This window comes from Stegostoma tigrinum, chromosome 1, assembly GCF_030684315.1.
Source record: "Stegostoma tigrinum isolate sSteTig4 chromosome 1, sSteTig4.hap1, whole genome shotgun sequence".
In the NCBI taxonomy this organism is placed as follows: domain Eukaryota; kingdom Metazoa; phylum Chordata; class Chondrichthyes; order Orectolobiformes; family Stegostomatidae; genus Stegostoma; species Stegostoma tigrinum.
Window position 1 is genome coordinate 36,302,939 of NC_081354.1, and position 17,434 is coordinate 36,320,372.

At 38.5% G+C, this 17,434-nt stretch overlaps 1 protein-coding gene across 4 annotated transcripts in view; it reads right to left on the minus strand.

The window, feature by feature from the left end:
• kiaa1109 (KIAA1109 ortholog) overlaps positions 1-17,434 on the minus strand; it is a 438,508-nt gene that overhangs the window by 339,462 nt on the left and 81,612 nt on the right. For all 4 annotated transcript variants that reach the window (XM_048546322.2, XM_048546500.2, XM_048546414.2 and 1 more), the window contains exons 10-11: positions 16,221-16,300; positions 13,446-13,596 (exon numbers count right to left, since the gene is read on the minus strand). In XM_048546322.2, coding sequence (XP_048402279.2) covers positions 13,446-13,596; positions 16,221-16,300 — 231 coding nt within the window. The remainder of the gene's footprint in view (positions 1-13,445; positions 13,597-16,220; positions 16,301-17,434) is intronic.

Consider the following 17,434-nt stretch of genomic DNA (forward strand, 5'->3'; position numbering starts at 1 on the left):
CATGGGGAATGCAGGTGTTTGGGCTTGGATGTCCATAGTAAAGATGAGGTGTTGGGGACTGGAGAATTGGAAGTTCTGGAGGAGGCAGAGAGCGAGGGTGGTGTCAGGGATTAAGTAGGGAGTTCCTGGGCCAAGGGGCAGAAAATGAAGTTGAGATAGGTGGAGATGAGAGAAAGGTATCAGAGATGGTCCAGGTGGACCATCTTTTGGATGGCATCATTGTGGCACTGCAGGAGGCCCAGGATGGACATGTCATCTAAGGAATGGGAGGAGGAGTTCAAATAGTTTGCGACTGGAAGGTGCAGTCGTTTGTTGCAAACCGAGCGTAGGTGTTCCACAAAGCGATCCCCAAGCCTCTGCTTGGTTTCCCCGATGTGGAAGAGGCCACAACGGGAATGGTGGATGCAGTATACCACATTAGCAGAAGTGCAGGTGAACATCTGCTTGACGTGGAAGGTCTTCTTGGGGCCTGTGATGGGGATGAGGGGAGAGGTGCAGGAGCAGATGTAGCACTTCCAGCAGTTGCAGGGAAAAGTGCCAGGTGTGGGGGACTGGAGGGGAGTGTGGAGCAGACAAGAGAGTCACAGAGAGAGTGGTCCCTCCAGAAAGCAAATAAGGGTGAGGAGGGAAAAATGTCTTTGGTGGTGGTGTCAGATTGCAGATGGCAGAAGTGTCGGAGGTTGATGCATTGGATCCAGAGGTTGGTGGGGTGGTACATGAGGATGAGGGGGATTCTATTTTGGTTGTTATTGCAGGGAGGGGATGTGTGAGGGATGAGTTGCAGGAAATTCTGGAGGCATGGTCGAGGGTGTCCTTGACCACTGAAGTTGGGCGGTGGTGGTGGTGGTGGTGGGGGGGGGGGGTGGGGGGGTGGGCACGGAGAGAGTGGCATTTGTAGTCCTTGAGAAACAAAGACATCTGAGATGTTTGGGAGTGGAATGCCTCATCCTGGGAGCAGATGCGGCGGAGGCAAAGGAATTGGGAATAGGGGATGGCATTTTTTGCAGGAAGGTGGGTGGGAAAAGGTGTATTCTAGTCACTGGCCCCAAAGTGCTTCACCACTGACACCTCAGTCACTTGTCTGGTCTTATTTTCCAAGAGTAGGTCAAGTTTTGCATCTTCTCTAGTAGGTGTATCCTCATACTATATAAGAAAAGTTTCTAAGTTTGCCAAGTTAAAATCCCCTACCATAACCATTCTCTTGTTCTTACAGATAACTGAGGCTCCTTACAAACTGGTTTCTCAATTTCCTGCTGACAACTGTGGGGTCTATAGTACAATCCCAATAAGGTGATCATTCCTTTCTTATTTTTCAGTTTCACCCAAATAATTTCCCAGAACATATTCACAGGAATATCTTCCCTAAATACAGCAGTAATGTTATCTTTAATCAAAAATGTCACTGCCCCTGCTCTCTTGTCCCCCTTTCGATCGTTCCTGGACCATCTATACTCAGGAACATCTAGCTGACAGCCCTGTCCATTCCTGAGCTATGCTTCTGTAATAGCTTTGATATCCCAATCCCATGTTCACAATCACGCTCCGAGTTCATCTGCCTTACCTCTTGCATGGAAATAAATGCCGTTCAATTCATCAATTCTACCTCCTTCTCTACTTTGCTCCTGCCTGCCCTGTCTGTTTGACTTATTCCTTTTCCCAACTGTACCAGTCTCAGACTGATCTCTTTCCTCACTATCTCCCTGGGTCCCAATCCCTGCTCCACCTATTTCTAGTTTAAATCCTCCCGAGCAGCTCCAGTAAATCTCCCCGCCGGTATATTCGCCCTTTTCCCATTCAGGTGCAATCCGTCCTGCTTATGCAGGTTACTTCTCCCCCAGAAGACACTCCAATGATCCAAAAATGTGAATCCTTCTCCCCTGCACCAGCTCCTCTCATCTATCCTCCTATTCCTACCCTCACTAGCTTGTGGCATTGGGAGTAATCCAAATATTACTGCTCTGGAGGTATTTTTTAAATTCTTGCCTAACTTCCTATATTCTCTCCTCAGTATCTCATTCTTGATCATTAGTATTAATGTGTACAACAACCTCCTTCTGGCTCCCCTCCCCTATGAGGATATTCTGCACATTCTCCAAGGGATCTTTAACCCTGGCTCCAGGGACGCAACACACCGTTCTGATGTCTCATTGTCGGCTGCAAAATCGGCTGTCCGTGCCCTGACTAGACAGTTCCCTGTCACAATCAATTGCTTGGAACATGACACACCGCTCATTACATTAGAGCTAGTTTCGGTACCAGAAGCCTGGCTGTTCATGCTACATTGCCCTGAGTCCATTAACTCCCACATTTTCCAAAACAGCATTATTGTTTGAGATGGGGATAGCCACAGGACACTCCTGCATCACCTGCCTCCTTCTCTTACCTTTCCTAGAGGTCACCGATCTACCTGATTCGATCTTCGGTTTATCTCCCTTCCTATAACTGCCATCCATCACATCCTCTAGCTCCTGTAAATTCCTCATTGCCTTTAATTGCTGCTACAACCAATCCATGTGATCCAATAGGATTTGCAACCAAACAACTCCTGCAGACATGGAAACTCTCCCTAATCTCCCACATCCAACAAGAAGACCACATCACTCTCATAAAGGCCATCTTTGCATCTTAACAATTTACAGACCCAGAAAACAGCACAATCTTACTGCACTAAAAACACTGCTCCAGGTTAGCCTAATGCTCATGTTTTTATATTTTAAAAGTTTAATCAAGAAATAAATCTCAATAATAATACCAAAAATCTGTACAGTCACATGTAAATATCTTCATCATCTGTCAGCATCATCTCTGTTCAGTTTGATAGGAGGAATATTTCAAAAATTTAAAACTAACCTTCCTTTCTTCACAGCGGAAATGTAGAAATTTACATCACAGAATGAAGCCATTCAGGTGATTGTGCCTGCACTAGCTTACAAATAACCATCCAGTCTAGCCCCACTTCTCATCTTTTAGTCTGTTGCTTGACAGATTATGGCACCTCAAATCCATATCCAAGTTTTTTTTAAATGTTATAAACATTTTTGCCGCTATTAACTGTTCGTTCAAATAGTGACTTTCACATCTTCTCAATTTTCTACCTCTTATCCAGAAACTGTACCAGTCTTCTCAATCAAGAAGAATGGGTCGTTGTCACCAATTCTACCTAGAACACCCCACTGATTCTAAAGAATTAAGTACCATCCCCAACACTAGATAATTAGTGTTAGACAAACTAATAGCCCCAAAGGGAAATAAGTCCCCTGGCATAATGGCTTGTATTCTATGATCCTAAAAGATGTAGCTAAAGAGATATTGGATGCATTTATGAAAATTTTTGAAGAATCCTTGGATTATGGATACATACTGCAGGAATCAGAAAACTGTCAGCGATACTCCTATCGACAAGGGATGAGAGGCAAAAAGCAGGAAACTAAACATCATTTAGCCTAACATCAATTGTTAGTAGGAAGTTGGAATTAAATATTAAGGAAGTAACAGTAGCATATTTGGAAAATCATATAATCAAGCAGCGTCAGCACAACTTCACAAAAAGAATACTGTGTTTGACCAATTTAGAGATTTCAATCAAGTTTCAACCAGACTGAATAGAGGTGATCCAGATGATGCACTGTATTTGGACTTCCAGAATGAATTCAACAAGGTACCTCACAAAATGTAAAGTCGTAAGATAACTGCCAATGGTTTTGGGCGTGGTATAGTGGCATGGATAGAGAATTGACTGATGGGCAGGAATAGGGATAAGGGAATTATTTTCAGGTTAGGGATCTGTAACCAATGGGGTAGCATGGGGATCAGCTTTGGGGCCGCAATAGTTTACAATACATGTAATGCCTTGCAAGGAAGGAAGCAAATGTACTGTAGTCAAAATTTTCAGATAGCACAAAAGTAGATGGAAAAGCATACCTGAGAGGAATAAATATAGTTTCGAGAGATATTGATTTATTAAATGAGCAAGTTGAGAAATGAGACATAATACCGGAAAATGCTAAGTTTTTCCTTTTGGACAGGAACACAAAAGAACACATTATTTGAGAAAAGCTGCAGAAAGCTACAACATGAAGGGAGTTGGGTGTATTTGTGCATGAAAAAAAGCACACAGGCACAACAGGTAATCAGGATTGCTAATGGCATGCAAGGTCTTATTTCAAATGGTCTGGAGTACAAGAGTAGGGAAGTCTTACTGCAACTGTACAAGATGCTGGGAGGTGACATGCAGAGTACTGTGAACAGTTTTGGTCTCTTAGTTAACAAAATATTACTTCACAGAAGACAGTTGATAGAAGGTTCACTGGGATAATCTCTGGCAAGGTGGGACTGTGTTAGGAGCTAAGCTTAAACAGATTGGAATCAGTAGAATTTAGAAGAATGAGAGGTGATCTCATTGAAACATAGGGGATTCATAAAAAGCTTGACAATGTAATTACTGAGAGGACACTTCCCTTCATGGGAGAGTCTATGATCAGACTGCATAGTCTCAGAATCAAGGGGATGTTAATTTAAGACTGAGTTAAGGAGGAATTTCTTCTCAGAGGGTTTGGTGTCTTTGGAATTCAGACCCGAGAGGTCACAGTCCTTATGTATATTAAAGGTTGAGCACAATAAACTCTTGAGCAGTAGAGGAAATCAAGGGTTACGGGGCAAGGATAGTATTGTTACTTGTCACTTAACTGCCCATCCTTGAATTTTGACAGGCCTTTGTGCTCTCAAATAACAGGGAATTGAAAATGAAACTGATCACTAAGCAATCACTGGTGAACATTCCACTGCTAACCTTATGATAGGTTAGTAGAGGCAGTCAAGGATTGTTTTGGTGAGGAATATACGCTGAAGAACTGCTCAATAACCCAAATGAGGTGATCCAGAGAAGGATCACCAGGCTGATACCAGGTATTGAGGTTCTGTCTTATGAGGAGACATTGAGTAGATTGGACCTGTACTCATTGGAATATAGAAAAGTGAGGGGTGACATTATTGAAACATACAAGATTTTGGAGGGATTTACATCATAAATGTTAAATGGTTGTTTCCCCTTGAGAGAGAGTCTAAAACCAGTGGGCATAAACTCAGTACAAAGGATCACATATATTAAGACACAGATAAGGAAGAATTTCTTCTCTCACAGGTCTGTGAATCTATAGATTTCTTTACCACTCAGGGCTGTTGACGCTGAATCATTAAGTATTTAACACTGAAACAGGCAAATTTTTAATCAGCAAGAAATCAAGAGTTATGAGGAAAAGGCAGTAAAAAGTGGTGTTGAGAATTGCCAGATCAGTCATAATCTCACCGGAAAGCACATCTGACTCAACGGGCTGAATAGTTTACTTCTGCTCTTATGTATTATGGTTGTATATCCTGGAACTGAAATGATCAGCCACACCACGTTGTTCTGAACTTGCTATGTTACCAAACTTTCACAAGACTTCTGTCACATTGATCTTGATATTGAGGCAGTATTCAAAACAATCAATCACCTCACCTCTGAAATTCAGGTCTTTGGTCCATGCGTAGACCAAGACTGAAAAGAGGTCTGAAGCACAACGGTCCTTGCAGAATTTAAACTGAGCAGTGACGGTGGATATACCTGTCAACAACACCTTCCATTTGTTTACTGAAAATTTAAGAGTAAACTGGTTAAATATTAACTGTCTGTATTGTATTTGTCCTGCTTTTTCTGGATAGCTTTTCACATTATAGGTTAAGTAGTTTTATAATTGCTCCCAGACCAGCTTGGCTATGGTACTATCCACATCGTGCATTTGAAGTAAACAGCACAAATGCCTTTAAAAAGGACAGGAAAGACAGACAAATAAAAGAAGAACGGTTATACTAAAACCTTATTTTTAAAAATTACAGGTTGGCTCACATGGAGTATGAATACAGCAGAGACCACAACTCAGTTCAATTACCCATTTCCTATGGAACTTCATGAAATTTATGTATGGCAATCAAACCATGTAACCATAGGACCTGTTGATAAGAGATCTGTAAAACAGATCAGCCAAAAAGGAAAAAATGTCACAAGATCACATAGCTCAAACAATCAATGCGAAAAACAAAAAAGGCATAAAAAAAGGAATGGAAAAGTAATGTAAAGAATACGATTTATTTAATGTTTTGATGCCAAGAGATCAAAATAAACATTGGTGACTTACCAAAAAGGAAAGAAACTAGCAAAATGCACTAATCCTGTGGATAAATCTGAAAAGCACACATAAAATGATCACCACAAACATAAAGGACAAAATTAGGACAGTACAGTAAGAGGACTGGACAACTGAAGTCATCACACTGGACTTGTAACATTAACTCAGTTTCTCTCTCCAGAGATTCCATGACAGCTGCTGAGTATCTGCAGTATTCTTTGTGCTTGTTTGAGGAATGAACTTTAATTGTGGTTAGTTGTTAAAAGCTTTGGCAGACAGAAAAACAAAGCTTGGATCAAAGTAAGATTTAGGTTTTTGTTTTATGGCTCAAATGTAACCTTGGAGAACACAAGATACTTTAAAACACCCTATAGCACAGTGAAGAGAGTAGGAGAACATGTCAGCAGCAATACCTGGCATACTTAAAAACTTAGCGAAGCTATAACACACTTGCAGATCAAATAATGCAAGCAGTATACGACAGACAGGGCTAATCAATTCCACAACCAACAGGTCAGATCAAAGTTCTGCAGTTCTATCACATCTAGTCACGAATGGTGACAATTAAACAATGAATGGGCAGCTGATCTCAGTGTCAAGTGGATGAACAAACTGGTTTCCTAGTTAGGTTCCCAGCATAACAGATTCCAGTCTTCAAACAATTTGATTCACTCCATGTGAAATCAAGAAATAGCTGACAATCCCCTGGAAGACCTTTGCTCCAGAACTAGCTGCATTCCTAACCATACTGTTTCAGTACTGGCAGTTACCCAAAAATCTGGGAAATTTTGCAGATAATTCCTGTGCACAAAAAAACCCAAGACAAATCCACCAGCACTTTTTAAATTTTATTCCTTCAGGGGATGTGGCCTTACCTCGATGGGATAGCATTTATCTCCCATGCCTAATTGCCCTTGAGGTGGTTATGAGCTGCCACTTTGAACCTCTGCAGTCCTTTCTGGTGTATGCACATCTACATCATAGTGAAGGAGATTCAGGATTTTGACCCAGCAGCAGAGAAGGAACAACAACATATTTCTGAGTCAGGATTGAGTGTGTTTTGGAGAAGAACCTGCATGTCATGGTGCTCCCATGCATTAGGTGCCTTAGTCCTTAAGATGGCAGTGGTTGACATCTGACAGGTGCTGGCTAAGGAGACGGAATCAATTTCTTAGCGCAGCTTTTGGATAGTGCACCTGCTGCTACTGTGGGTCAGTGAAGGGAGAGAATGCTTGTAAATAAAGTAACAAACACACAGGCTGCTTTGCCTGGACAATGCCAAGCTTCAAGTGTTGATGAACTGCACTAATCCAAGTAAGTGGGGAATATTTCATTACACTCCTGAATTGTGCCTTGTTGACCGTGACAAACCTTGGGGAGTTAGGAAATGAGTTCTCACAACAAGGTTGCTAGCCTTTCGGTTAGGCTTGGTAGTTGGACTCACTCGAGTTGGAGATGACCATTACCTCGCATGATGCAAATGCTACTTGCCATTCATCAGCCCAAGCTTGGATATTGTGCAGGCCCCTAGTATATTTTTAGTCTTTGATGTGAGAGAGCTCAACTTGTATTGCCATGCTATGATACATGGAGTGGCTAGCAATTGTCTCTATTCCAAAATAATCCATTTTAGCAGATAACTGGCATTTCATCACTGAGCCAAGTTCTCCTCCTATCTAAATTTAATACACATACACACGGATCTGAGGTGATAACGGTTGGAAATCAAGAAGAAATAAGCCAGATAATTTGTCAGGACAAGACAGTGAGGGGACTGGACAACTGAAGAAGTCATACTGGGCTTGTAAGATTAACTCAGTTTCTCTCTCCAGAAATTCCATGACACCTGCAGAGTATCTCCAGTATTCTTTGTGCTTGTTTGAGGAATGAACTTTGTTTAAGCAAAGAAATGAGCTCCAACTGCAGGTTATTTGATGTCGCCGCAGCAGAGTTTAATTAATTTAGCACAAAATGAGTTTTTCCATTTGGACTTGCCTGATTCTCGGTAAATGAATTATCCAGTCAAATAATATGATGAAGGCCAAAGATTGGAATACCACAAAAGTTGAAAACAGATAACAAACCATGAAATATTTGACTCTTAAGAAATATTAAGACAGAAAGACTGGGTAGGATACCAATTTCACACTTTAGCTTGTACTTTCCAAGGACTTCCAAGAGCAACAAACCACAGAATATTCCAATTCCTGTACTTGAGTACACATGACAATAAATCTAAGTCTCAGCACATTATAATCCTTATCATATTAATACCAAAAAGAGATCAAAAAAGAGACAAACAAAAATAGAGATGGGAACTACACACAGAACAGCAAAACCACTGAACAGCAAGGGATAAACTACATGAAAGATTGCAAGAGAAACGGCTGCAAAGAGGAAAGGATAAAAATTCCAACAGAAAAATGTTAAATGGAAAGAAGAGACAAAATGAAAAGAAACATTACCAGACAAGCATTGTCATTTCAAACAATAAGCTCTCTTTGTAATTTATGAAAAGAGAAAATTGAGATGTACTTATGTTAAACTAGTGTTATGTGCCTGACCAACACCCCTTAAAATATTCAAAAGATCGTCTAGACCCTACATTTTTCTTATTTTAAAAGGTAGATGTAAGGTGTTGCATTCCAGATACAATTCAACTGGTTAAACTATCAGGTTTTAAGCAAAAAACTCATCTTATTCATCCACTATAGTTAAAATACAACAAAAGGAAGAAAGGAATTGGACTAACAACTCTATTAGAAAAACAGAATAATAGATACAGTAACTATTACTAACTATCCCAATACAGCAATAGTCCATTGATATACCCTTGGCATAAAGCAAATTCAGAAAATAGACTGTCACCCATGCAACTCCCGTAACAGACGGAGAACGCCTAGCTTTTGTCTGTAACTGGGAAAGGAACAAAAAAAGCTTCCATCTCTTCAAAGCCCAACAGCAACTGCTGAAAACTAAACTACAGATCCTGGTTCTGTCAGCGTTTGACCACACCCATTCAGCCTGAATGGTCTATTGTTCCAACATTTTTTTAAAAAACCACAAAACCTCACAAGCTGTTTACTCTAGTGGCCCTGTTAAACTGCTCTGCATTTCTGCCATAAAACCTCTCTTTCTAAAAAAGGAGGGCAAAACAACCTCACATTGTCACATTAGTACGTAACATTCATGGACCACATGTGAAATGCTGTTTCCAGTTCGGGCCTTCAATCTCTCACTTAATTCTTTTTGTCGCGTTAAATCTGTACTTGCAAATTACTGCTTCACCATTTGAAACAATTCATCACAATTTATTTCATAACCCTTTATGATTTTGAAAGCCTTCTAAAGACACTTAACCTTCTCTGCTTAATGACAATAGCTGCTACTTCAAAAAGTGTCCTCTCATAAGCAACTTCCAGGGAACATATTCTGAAGCATCTTTCATATCTTTCTACAATGGGATGCCCAAACATGTACCTTTTACTTCAAATGCACAGAAACAAGATTTTGTGAAAGATCACATCCAGACCAGACCTTACCTTTTACCATTCAAAAATATCCTAACTTCTTCATCAAACTCATCTTCAACACATCTCTCTTATCCTTATTCTTCCATAAACTCCTTCATAAACATCATAAGTCGAAATTCAACCTGTTCACAATGTCAAGATATCCGTGGTCAAAACTCCAAATCTTAACTTAGGCGATTATGACCACAGTTCATTGGTCTGTGGTTATTCTTCATGTCCTCTCTGCAATATTTTGTATGATTAATCTCATGGTCCTCCGCTATCAACTTTCCTGTACTCTTCAGCTGAAAATTTGCCAACATGCTTCTAAATGTGAAAAAGAGGCAGTTATGCACATGAAAAATTCATTGCTTGCTAATTTCCTCCTTTAGCACTAATTGTAAACTTGCAAATAAAAGCCCACATTAAGTTCATGAAATTATTCACAAGCCAAATTTTCTGCCAAGCTCTGTTTTGTATCCTCATGCTGCAAAATTGTTCTTAAGGTTACTTAACACATTGGTCCAAAACAACTGCACTTAAGCTCCTGTACAAATACTTTAAGTTAACATCTAAAGCTGTCCCTACTACAATCACCAGCAAACCAGCTCAAAATATTGCCCAGCTACAATCCAGACTTGAAAGGACAAAATCTACTCCTGGCTTCATACACAGTTCAAGAGGAATAACACAGACATTTCAAACACTGACTGCTGCATTTCACTATAAGTCCAAAGTCATACCTGCTAGATACTAAAGCATTTGAGCTAGATTCTTTCATTTATTCCACAAAGGACATCCTTAAAAGAGTACATCAATGAAAGAACTTTGTAATCTCACCATGTGACATTTTCAAATGAATTTTACGTGCACTATTTGTCTGGCACATTGATAAGCCTGAATTAATCAGCCCTTGAAGCAAAGCATCCATCTCTGTCACTATAGCACAACCAAAGAAAGCAGAACAATAGGCACAAAAAAAATGCTGTTGTGGCACCCTACGTCATGAATCATCTCACAAACCCATCCAACACAGTAATTTACTAGCTAAGAGCATCTGAATCTAATGCTATGAAACACTAGCATCATACTATATAACATTCCAAAATATCAGTAAATCAATTAATGCAATATTTTAAACTCCCTATGTGAGCATTATAAACATTGTATATTACTTGTCAAATGCTTTTGTTCCATGAGTTTTAAATTCAGGTTAAATAAACAGAAAGGCCTCTTTGGTGAAGATTATGGTCCTCAACTAAACTAAATCAAGAAATGAAATGAAAAATTGAATTTAAAACATTCAGTTTTTCTACTTTTTCTATGAAATATTTTATTCTATTTTGATGTCAAAATTTCAAAACTTGTGTACATAAATCCATATGTCCAGAAATTCACAATCAATCAAAAACAAGACACACGAGCAGTCAATAAGTCTTTGCGCAACAGTGTTCTTACACTGTGGCAATATAGCAAACAGGAAAGATGAACAAACTGACATTTGAGAGACATTGTCCATGTTCCCAGGACATCCTAAAATGTTCAACAAGTTTCTTTGAAGCATGACTGCTGTGTTGGCAAACATGATAGCTTATTTCAGCAAATTGTTATCAATGCCAGGAAGATCAATCTTCAAGTAATCTGTTCTGATGGTTCAGATTGAGGGATAAAACCAGCAAACTATAAAAAGGTAATAAAATGTGAGGCTGGACGAACACAGCAGGCCAAGCAGCATCTCAGGAGATGCTGCTTGGCCTGCTGTGTTCGTCCAGCCTCACATTTTATTATCTTGGAATCTCCAGCATCTGCAGTTCCCATTATCTCTGAAACTATAAAAAGGTCTGTGATCGTCTTTGAGAAGTGGTCTGGTTTTTTTTCAAGTACCTGATAATATATCTCCCTTTAACATGTTGTTGAAGAGACAGTAGCTCTGACAGATGTTCTTTCAGTATTGCACTGACGTAAATAAATGGAATAACTGCATGTTACAAACTGATAACCCACAACTCGTGCATTTCGTAAATGAGTCAATCCCATTGATCAATTCAAACTGTTAAATTTTTAAATTTAGGTTCATAGAAGTTGATGTACCAATGGGATATCTCACAAGTGATATGTATCCGGAGCTGCATTAATTTTAAGGGAAATGACATTTTCAATCAAAACAGAAACTTTTTAAAATGTCACCTTAAATGATTAGCTTAAAATATTATAAATAAAACTTTTTACAGTGCAGTATTGATTATATTCTCCAGATAACTCAAAACAATATAAATATAGCTACACAGCAAAAAGGATAATTATACTGTGCAAAAACTATACTTTCCACCAGCTCAAATTTCCTAATCCTCCCAATGACAGTAGCGCCCAATCATGAACAAAGAAGCATCAAAATGTTTCTATCTCAACCAGACCAGCTCAACACACTTAATTCATTGCTTTTCACAGCTCCACTCAAACAAACTTCTTGGCAGGTTAAGTATGCAGCACCATTAATACCCATGTATATAACAATGGGCTATTCCTTTCCACAAAAAGGAGGAAGTGATAAATGATGGAAAAACAAAAAAAAACTGCACTGTTTCATAGTTTACTTTACGGATTGAATCACTTGAAAGTACTCTTTAAGCCTAAGCATAATATTCGTCAGATATTAGAACTCTTGCTGATATTTCATTTATTTGATTTCATTCTTTTATCAATTTTGGTTTGGAGATGTGAATTGGAAACTGTAAGCTAAGGGGTGACTTTTGGACTGTCGGCAACCTCTTGTGTAAAAAGGAAATCAGATCAACCTACACTTTTGTTTATTCTTGAGGCCAGGCCAGGAAGTTATTTGCTGTTCCCCATTACACAAGGAAGAGCATTTTGTTGAAACAGATAGCAGAAGTTGCCTATTAATGGAGTCAGTACTTGGGACTTGGTTCCAGCCAGTTTCGAAAAGACCTCGTGCTCAAGCAAATTTTGAATGGTAAATGAGGCCTCGTGGAGGAGACAAATCAACCTGTCAGTGAGGGCTAGAGTTTTGAACGGTGTTCTTTTGTAGAAAAGAGAATCCAGCCGTTGGTGTTACAGCATGAAGATGTGGAAGCTTCCTGGCTAACCTCCCATGAGCAGCTCTTAAAAGCTCAGAGAATAGAAAAATAAGTATTACTGCCATTATCTAATCAAACTGTAAAGATGACCCCGAACAACATCTTCAGAAAGGCAACCACGTGACCAATTTCTGTACCTGTGGAACCCACTCATTGTGAAAACCAAATAAATAATCTGGACAGTTTTCTTATTTTCTTTTATTTATTCTTTAACCATGTTTGTTGGTCTGTCTTTTCAATGAATGGGGTTGAAAAGATGAGGTTTTGGGTTTATAGCATAAACCAATCAGATTATTTTATTTTTTAAGTTTCTGCTCTGCTGAAGTTACCTTATTATTAATAGATTGCTAAGTCTCGTGCTAAAGCTAAAAAAACAGTATCTGGAATTGATTATTCGTAGAGACTGGGATTGGTTAGTTAAAAGTCTGGCTGGGAACCACGAGGTAAATTTTGAGGTGTTTAAAGATTTAAATTCACTGTGTAACATATGCAGAGGTAGAAAGGCTGATCTGATTTTGTTAATTGTCTCCATGTTGTAACACAGAGGAAAGCTTTATTTGGTGTGTACATTAAAATTACATGTCAATTAAAAAGGCACAGTTTGATGCTGGGGTAATGAATGTCCAAAAATAATTTCTCACCAGCGGTTTATAACTTAATGTAATAATGCATACCTCTGTCTATCTGCCCATGGTCCATAGTTGAAATCCGTTCCTTTACCACAAACAATATCGAGTCCCCAGCATGGTGGTAAGTCTTGTAATTTTGTGCTTTCACTGCCTGGACTGTCTTCAGCATTTTCATCACTTTCTTCAGGTACGACACCTACACAAAAATGTTAAATCATTAAAACTGTATAATACCCATGTCTTGTAATACCAGACAGGTAAACAAAAGAACAATATAACACCTGAAATCAAAAAATTTGTACACCTAACACTATTTGGGCTGCTGCACCTGACCCTTGAGTTATCCAATTGGTCCCACACCCCTGTTCTTCCACTTCACGCTGAAAGTGTACAAGTGGTTTAAAATAAACTGTCTACTACTGGCACTTGCATGATGAATAGTTTAAGTTGGTTATTCAAAGTACAATTTAAAAAGCTGCAATGACTCTAAACTGCAGATTATAGTTAGCCGTTAGGTAGGCAGTACAAAATACAAGAAGTTAATAAACTTGATAAACAGATAAACACTTAGAGAATGAAACTCTACACAGGATACAGACAACAAAGGTGTCTTACAAAGTAATCTTGAGATACCTTTCAATAAATTATAAAAGTGGCAACACAGATTAACAAGGTCGTTACAAGTCTACACTGAGCTCTCTGGCTAATTTCAAGATAAGTATATTTGAAAGACAGATGTTATGTCAAACTTGTGTAGAACACTGGTTAATCTACATTAAAAGTGTACGTAGATCAGGTGTTGATATCCAAATGGGCACAGAAGCACTGGAAAAGGAGCAAAGAAGAAATGTATAATTTTAATATCCCTTCTTCTGGAAAAATGTAATAACTTGAGACTCCCTTCTCCAAGAACAAAATGATATAGGAGTTACCAAGAGATTTGATAGGTAAATTTAAAAAACTGTTTGCTCTGGGTAAAGCTCTGAAAATTGGGTGTAAAAAGACGACCAGAAATAAATCCAGCAAGGAAATTAGTAGAATCTTCTTTCCCAAAAGTATGGTTAGATTGTGAAACATGCTATCACCCAGAGTAGTTGAGGTAAACATCATAGGTGTTTCTAAGGAGAAGTTGGATAAGTGTTTTAGAGAGAAAGAAGTAGCAGGCTACGCTGATAGGTTGAGACAAAAGCTGGGAAACAGGTTCACTTGGAGCGTAAACATCAGCATAGACTGGTTCCCGTATCACACAATCAAATGTAATCAAAATGTAAATACAAATTCTGTAGCAATTTTCATTGTCTCTCAAGCCAATATTGGCATCTCTCCATTTATGGAAGATGATGGATACTTAACAGAAAAAAAAAAGAATCTATTTCAGATGGGACATCCTCATGTGAAGCACCTTTATTACTGGTTGAAGATGTCATGCATTGCAAGGTCTGCCAAAAACATGTGAAGCTATCAAATTTTGCCATGGTTTGTTATTTTTAGTGTCAATATCTAAGTGTTACATGGGTACAAGTCAGCCTACAGCTAACCACCACTTTCTCAAGGACAACTGACGATGAGAAATAAATACTAGACAAGCCAGCAAAGCCACGAGTAAATGGAAAAAAAAAGTCACTCATGACCCCCAAGGTGCAACAATCAATGACTTGGATATTCATGTCACACTTGCAATCAACCTTGAAGCACAGATGTGAGTGCCATGTTGGTCACCTAGTTACAGAAAGTGCTATTAAAAAGTGCATGCTGCTATCTTCCATCTTGAGGACATTCCCAAACCAATGAAGCCATTCCTGCATGAAAACAGCGAACAAACCTAGAAATTGTGACTTTGAAGAGACTGCCACACTAGTGGTTTCATTTTGTAGGACATACCCATAATGCACCACAGACAACAAAGACTGTTCAGCAACAGAATTGGGGCTAACCCTAATCCTAAACGTAATTTGTTGAGCTTCTTTTCTTGACAGCTGCACAACATCCACATTTCATAGCTACGCAAGGTGCTAAGAAAATAGGGTTTAATTATAACAGTCAGTTTGAGGTTATTCCATACACATTTCATGACTCTGCCATAGGTGATAACAGTTTTTCCTATGCATGTATCAAGTCCTGCACCATCACTATGGATGATTCAATAACAAGACAGTAAAAGGTTCAGACAAGTTCCTACAACAAGTGAGAAATAGCATCATTGTATTACTGTGTTAAGGATACAAAGCAACCCCATTAAAGGATTGTGACTCCCTTCTTAACTTGGTTTTTAATGTGACAAAGTTCTATAATAATAAGAGATAAGCCACTTGTCAAGAAGTAAATTATCGAATATGCCAAGTTTTTCTTAATGTATTAGCTGGGCTTAAGGTTTTGAGAGTAAATAAATTCACCTGCCAGTAATATAGCCTTTCGGATATGCGTAAATATGAATTCAGTTAAGCAAAGATATTGCAAAGCAAATGTGCTGACTTTGGAGGCGGGGGAGGGAAGAGAAGCAAACTAAATTCAGCAGGATTCCAAGCTCTTGATCAGCATCAGTTCACCACTGTGAAGTATGAATTTGCAATTATATTCAAGCTTAACATTGGTATCTTTCAGTCAAAGAGCAGAGTTTGCTTGTATTTACCATGTAAGCTCATGTAACAAGAATACCCACATAGACAAGTAGCAGGAGGACATTCAGAATTTATACCTCAACATGATTCAAGAGAGAAAGGAGGAAGCCCATTTTTCTTATAAGCTGGAAGAAAACAGCTTTCATCTAGGATACTACAGCAATTGAAAGAAAACAAAGTTCAAGTATACATTTATGCAGACCTGGTTCATCCATGTAGTAATAGATATCAACATCATTCGACTGCATTACAACAAAACCCTCTCCCATTAAACGAGGTGGCCTAGAGTACAGAGAAAAACAACATGAAAACTCAAATTACATTTAAGGAAGATGTCATGAACCACAATATACTGCTACAAAATATTTTGAACAGTAATTACTTTATTATTACCAACAATTTCAGTTACATATTATGATCTTAACTACATATTATCACTTAAAATCAAGTACAAACTGAAGGATTGATCGTTTCCCCTCAGCAAACTGTTGATGAAATTCAACAATGCACATATTCAGCTTCTAAAGACTATAGATCCATAAATCTAAAATACCTAGGTTGAATGTCACTTGAAGAACCCGACAACAATGGTTTTTCTGCAAAAGTTAAATGTAAATGGTTCATAAAAGATTTACCAGATATTGCATGGAATGGAAGGTTTGATTTATAAAAATGGGCTGGGACTTCTTTTTTCCACTGGAGCACAAGAAGTTGAGGGGTGATGTTGTACAGGTTTATAAAGTCATGAGGAGTTTAAATAAGGTGAATAACAAGGGTGGGACAGTTCAAAACTAGGGGACATATTTTTAAGGTGAGGGGCAACTTTTTTTTAAAAAAACACACAGAATGTGGTTCGTGTGTGGAATGAACTTCCAGAAGAAGTGGTGAATGCAGGTACAGTTACAACATGTAAAAGACATTTTGATAAGTACAAGAGTAAATGCAGGCAAGTGGAATTAGTTCATTTTGGGAACCAGGTCAGCATGGACTAGTTGTACTGAAGGTTCCATTTCCACACTGCATGATTCGATAAATGAAGTAATCTTCTGAAGTTAGGCAAAGATATTTTACTGAAATGAAAACAAGGAAGTTTTTATTTTGAATCTAGTTCTAGATACAAGGGCATGAGTACTCAAAACTAGAAATGGATATGCTTCATTTCTTACAATTTATACCCTGGATCATACTGGGTAAAACATGAATTAACACTTTTTTTAAATCATATGAGCCACAGCAGCTGTAATAGGAATGTATGTCATGGATTTGATGAACTTAAGGTTGATTAGATAATTGGGTTTGATAAACGTTTCAGAGAGAATGATGCAAATTGGACTTTAGAAAACATATAAAGAAACGATTCAGAACGTTCAAAAAAAATTCATTTAATTAAAAAAAAAACTTAGCATGCTCCATCCA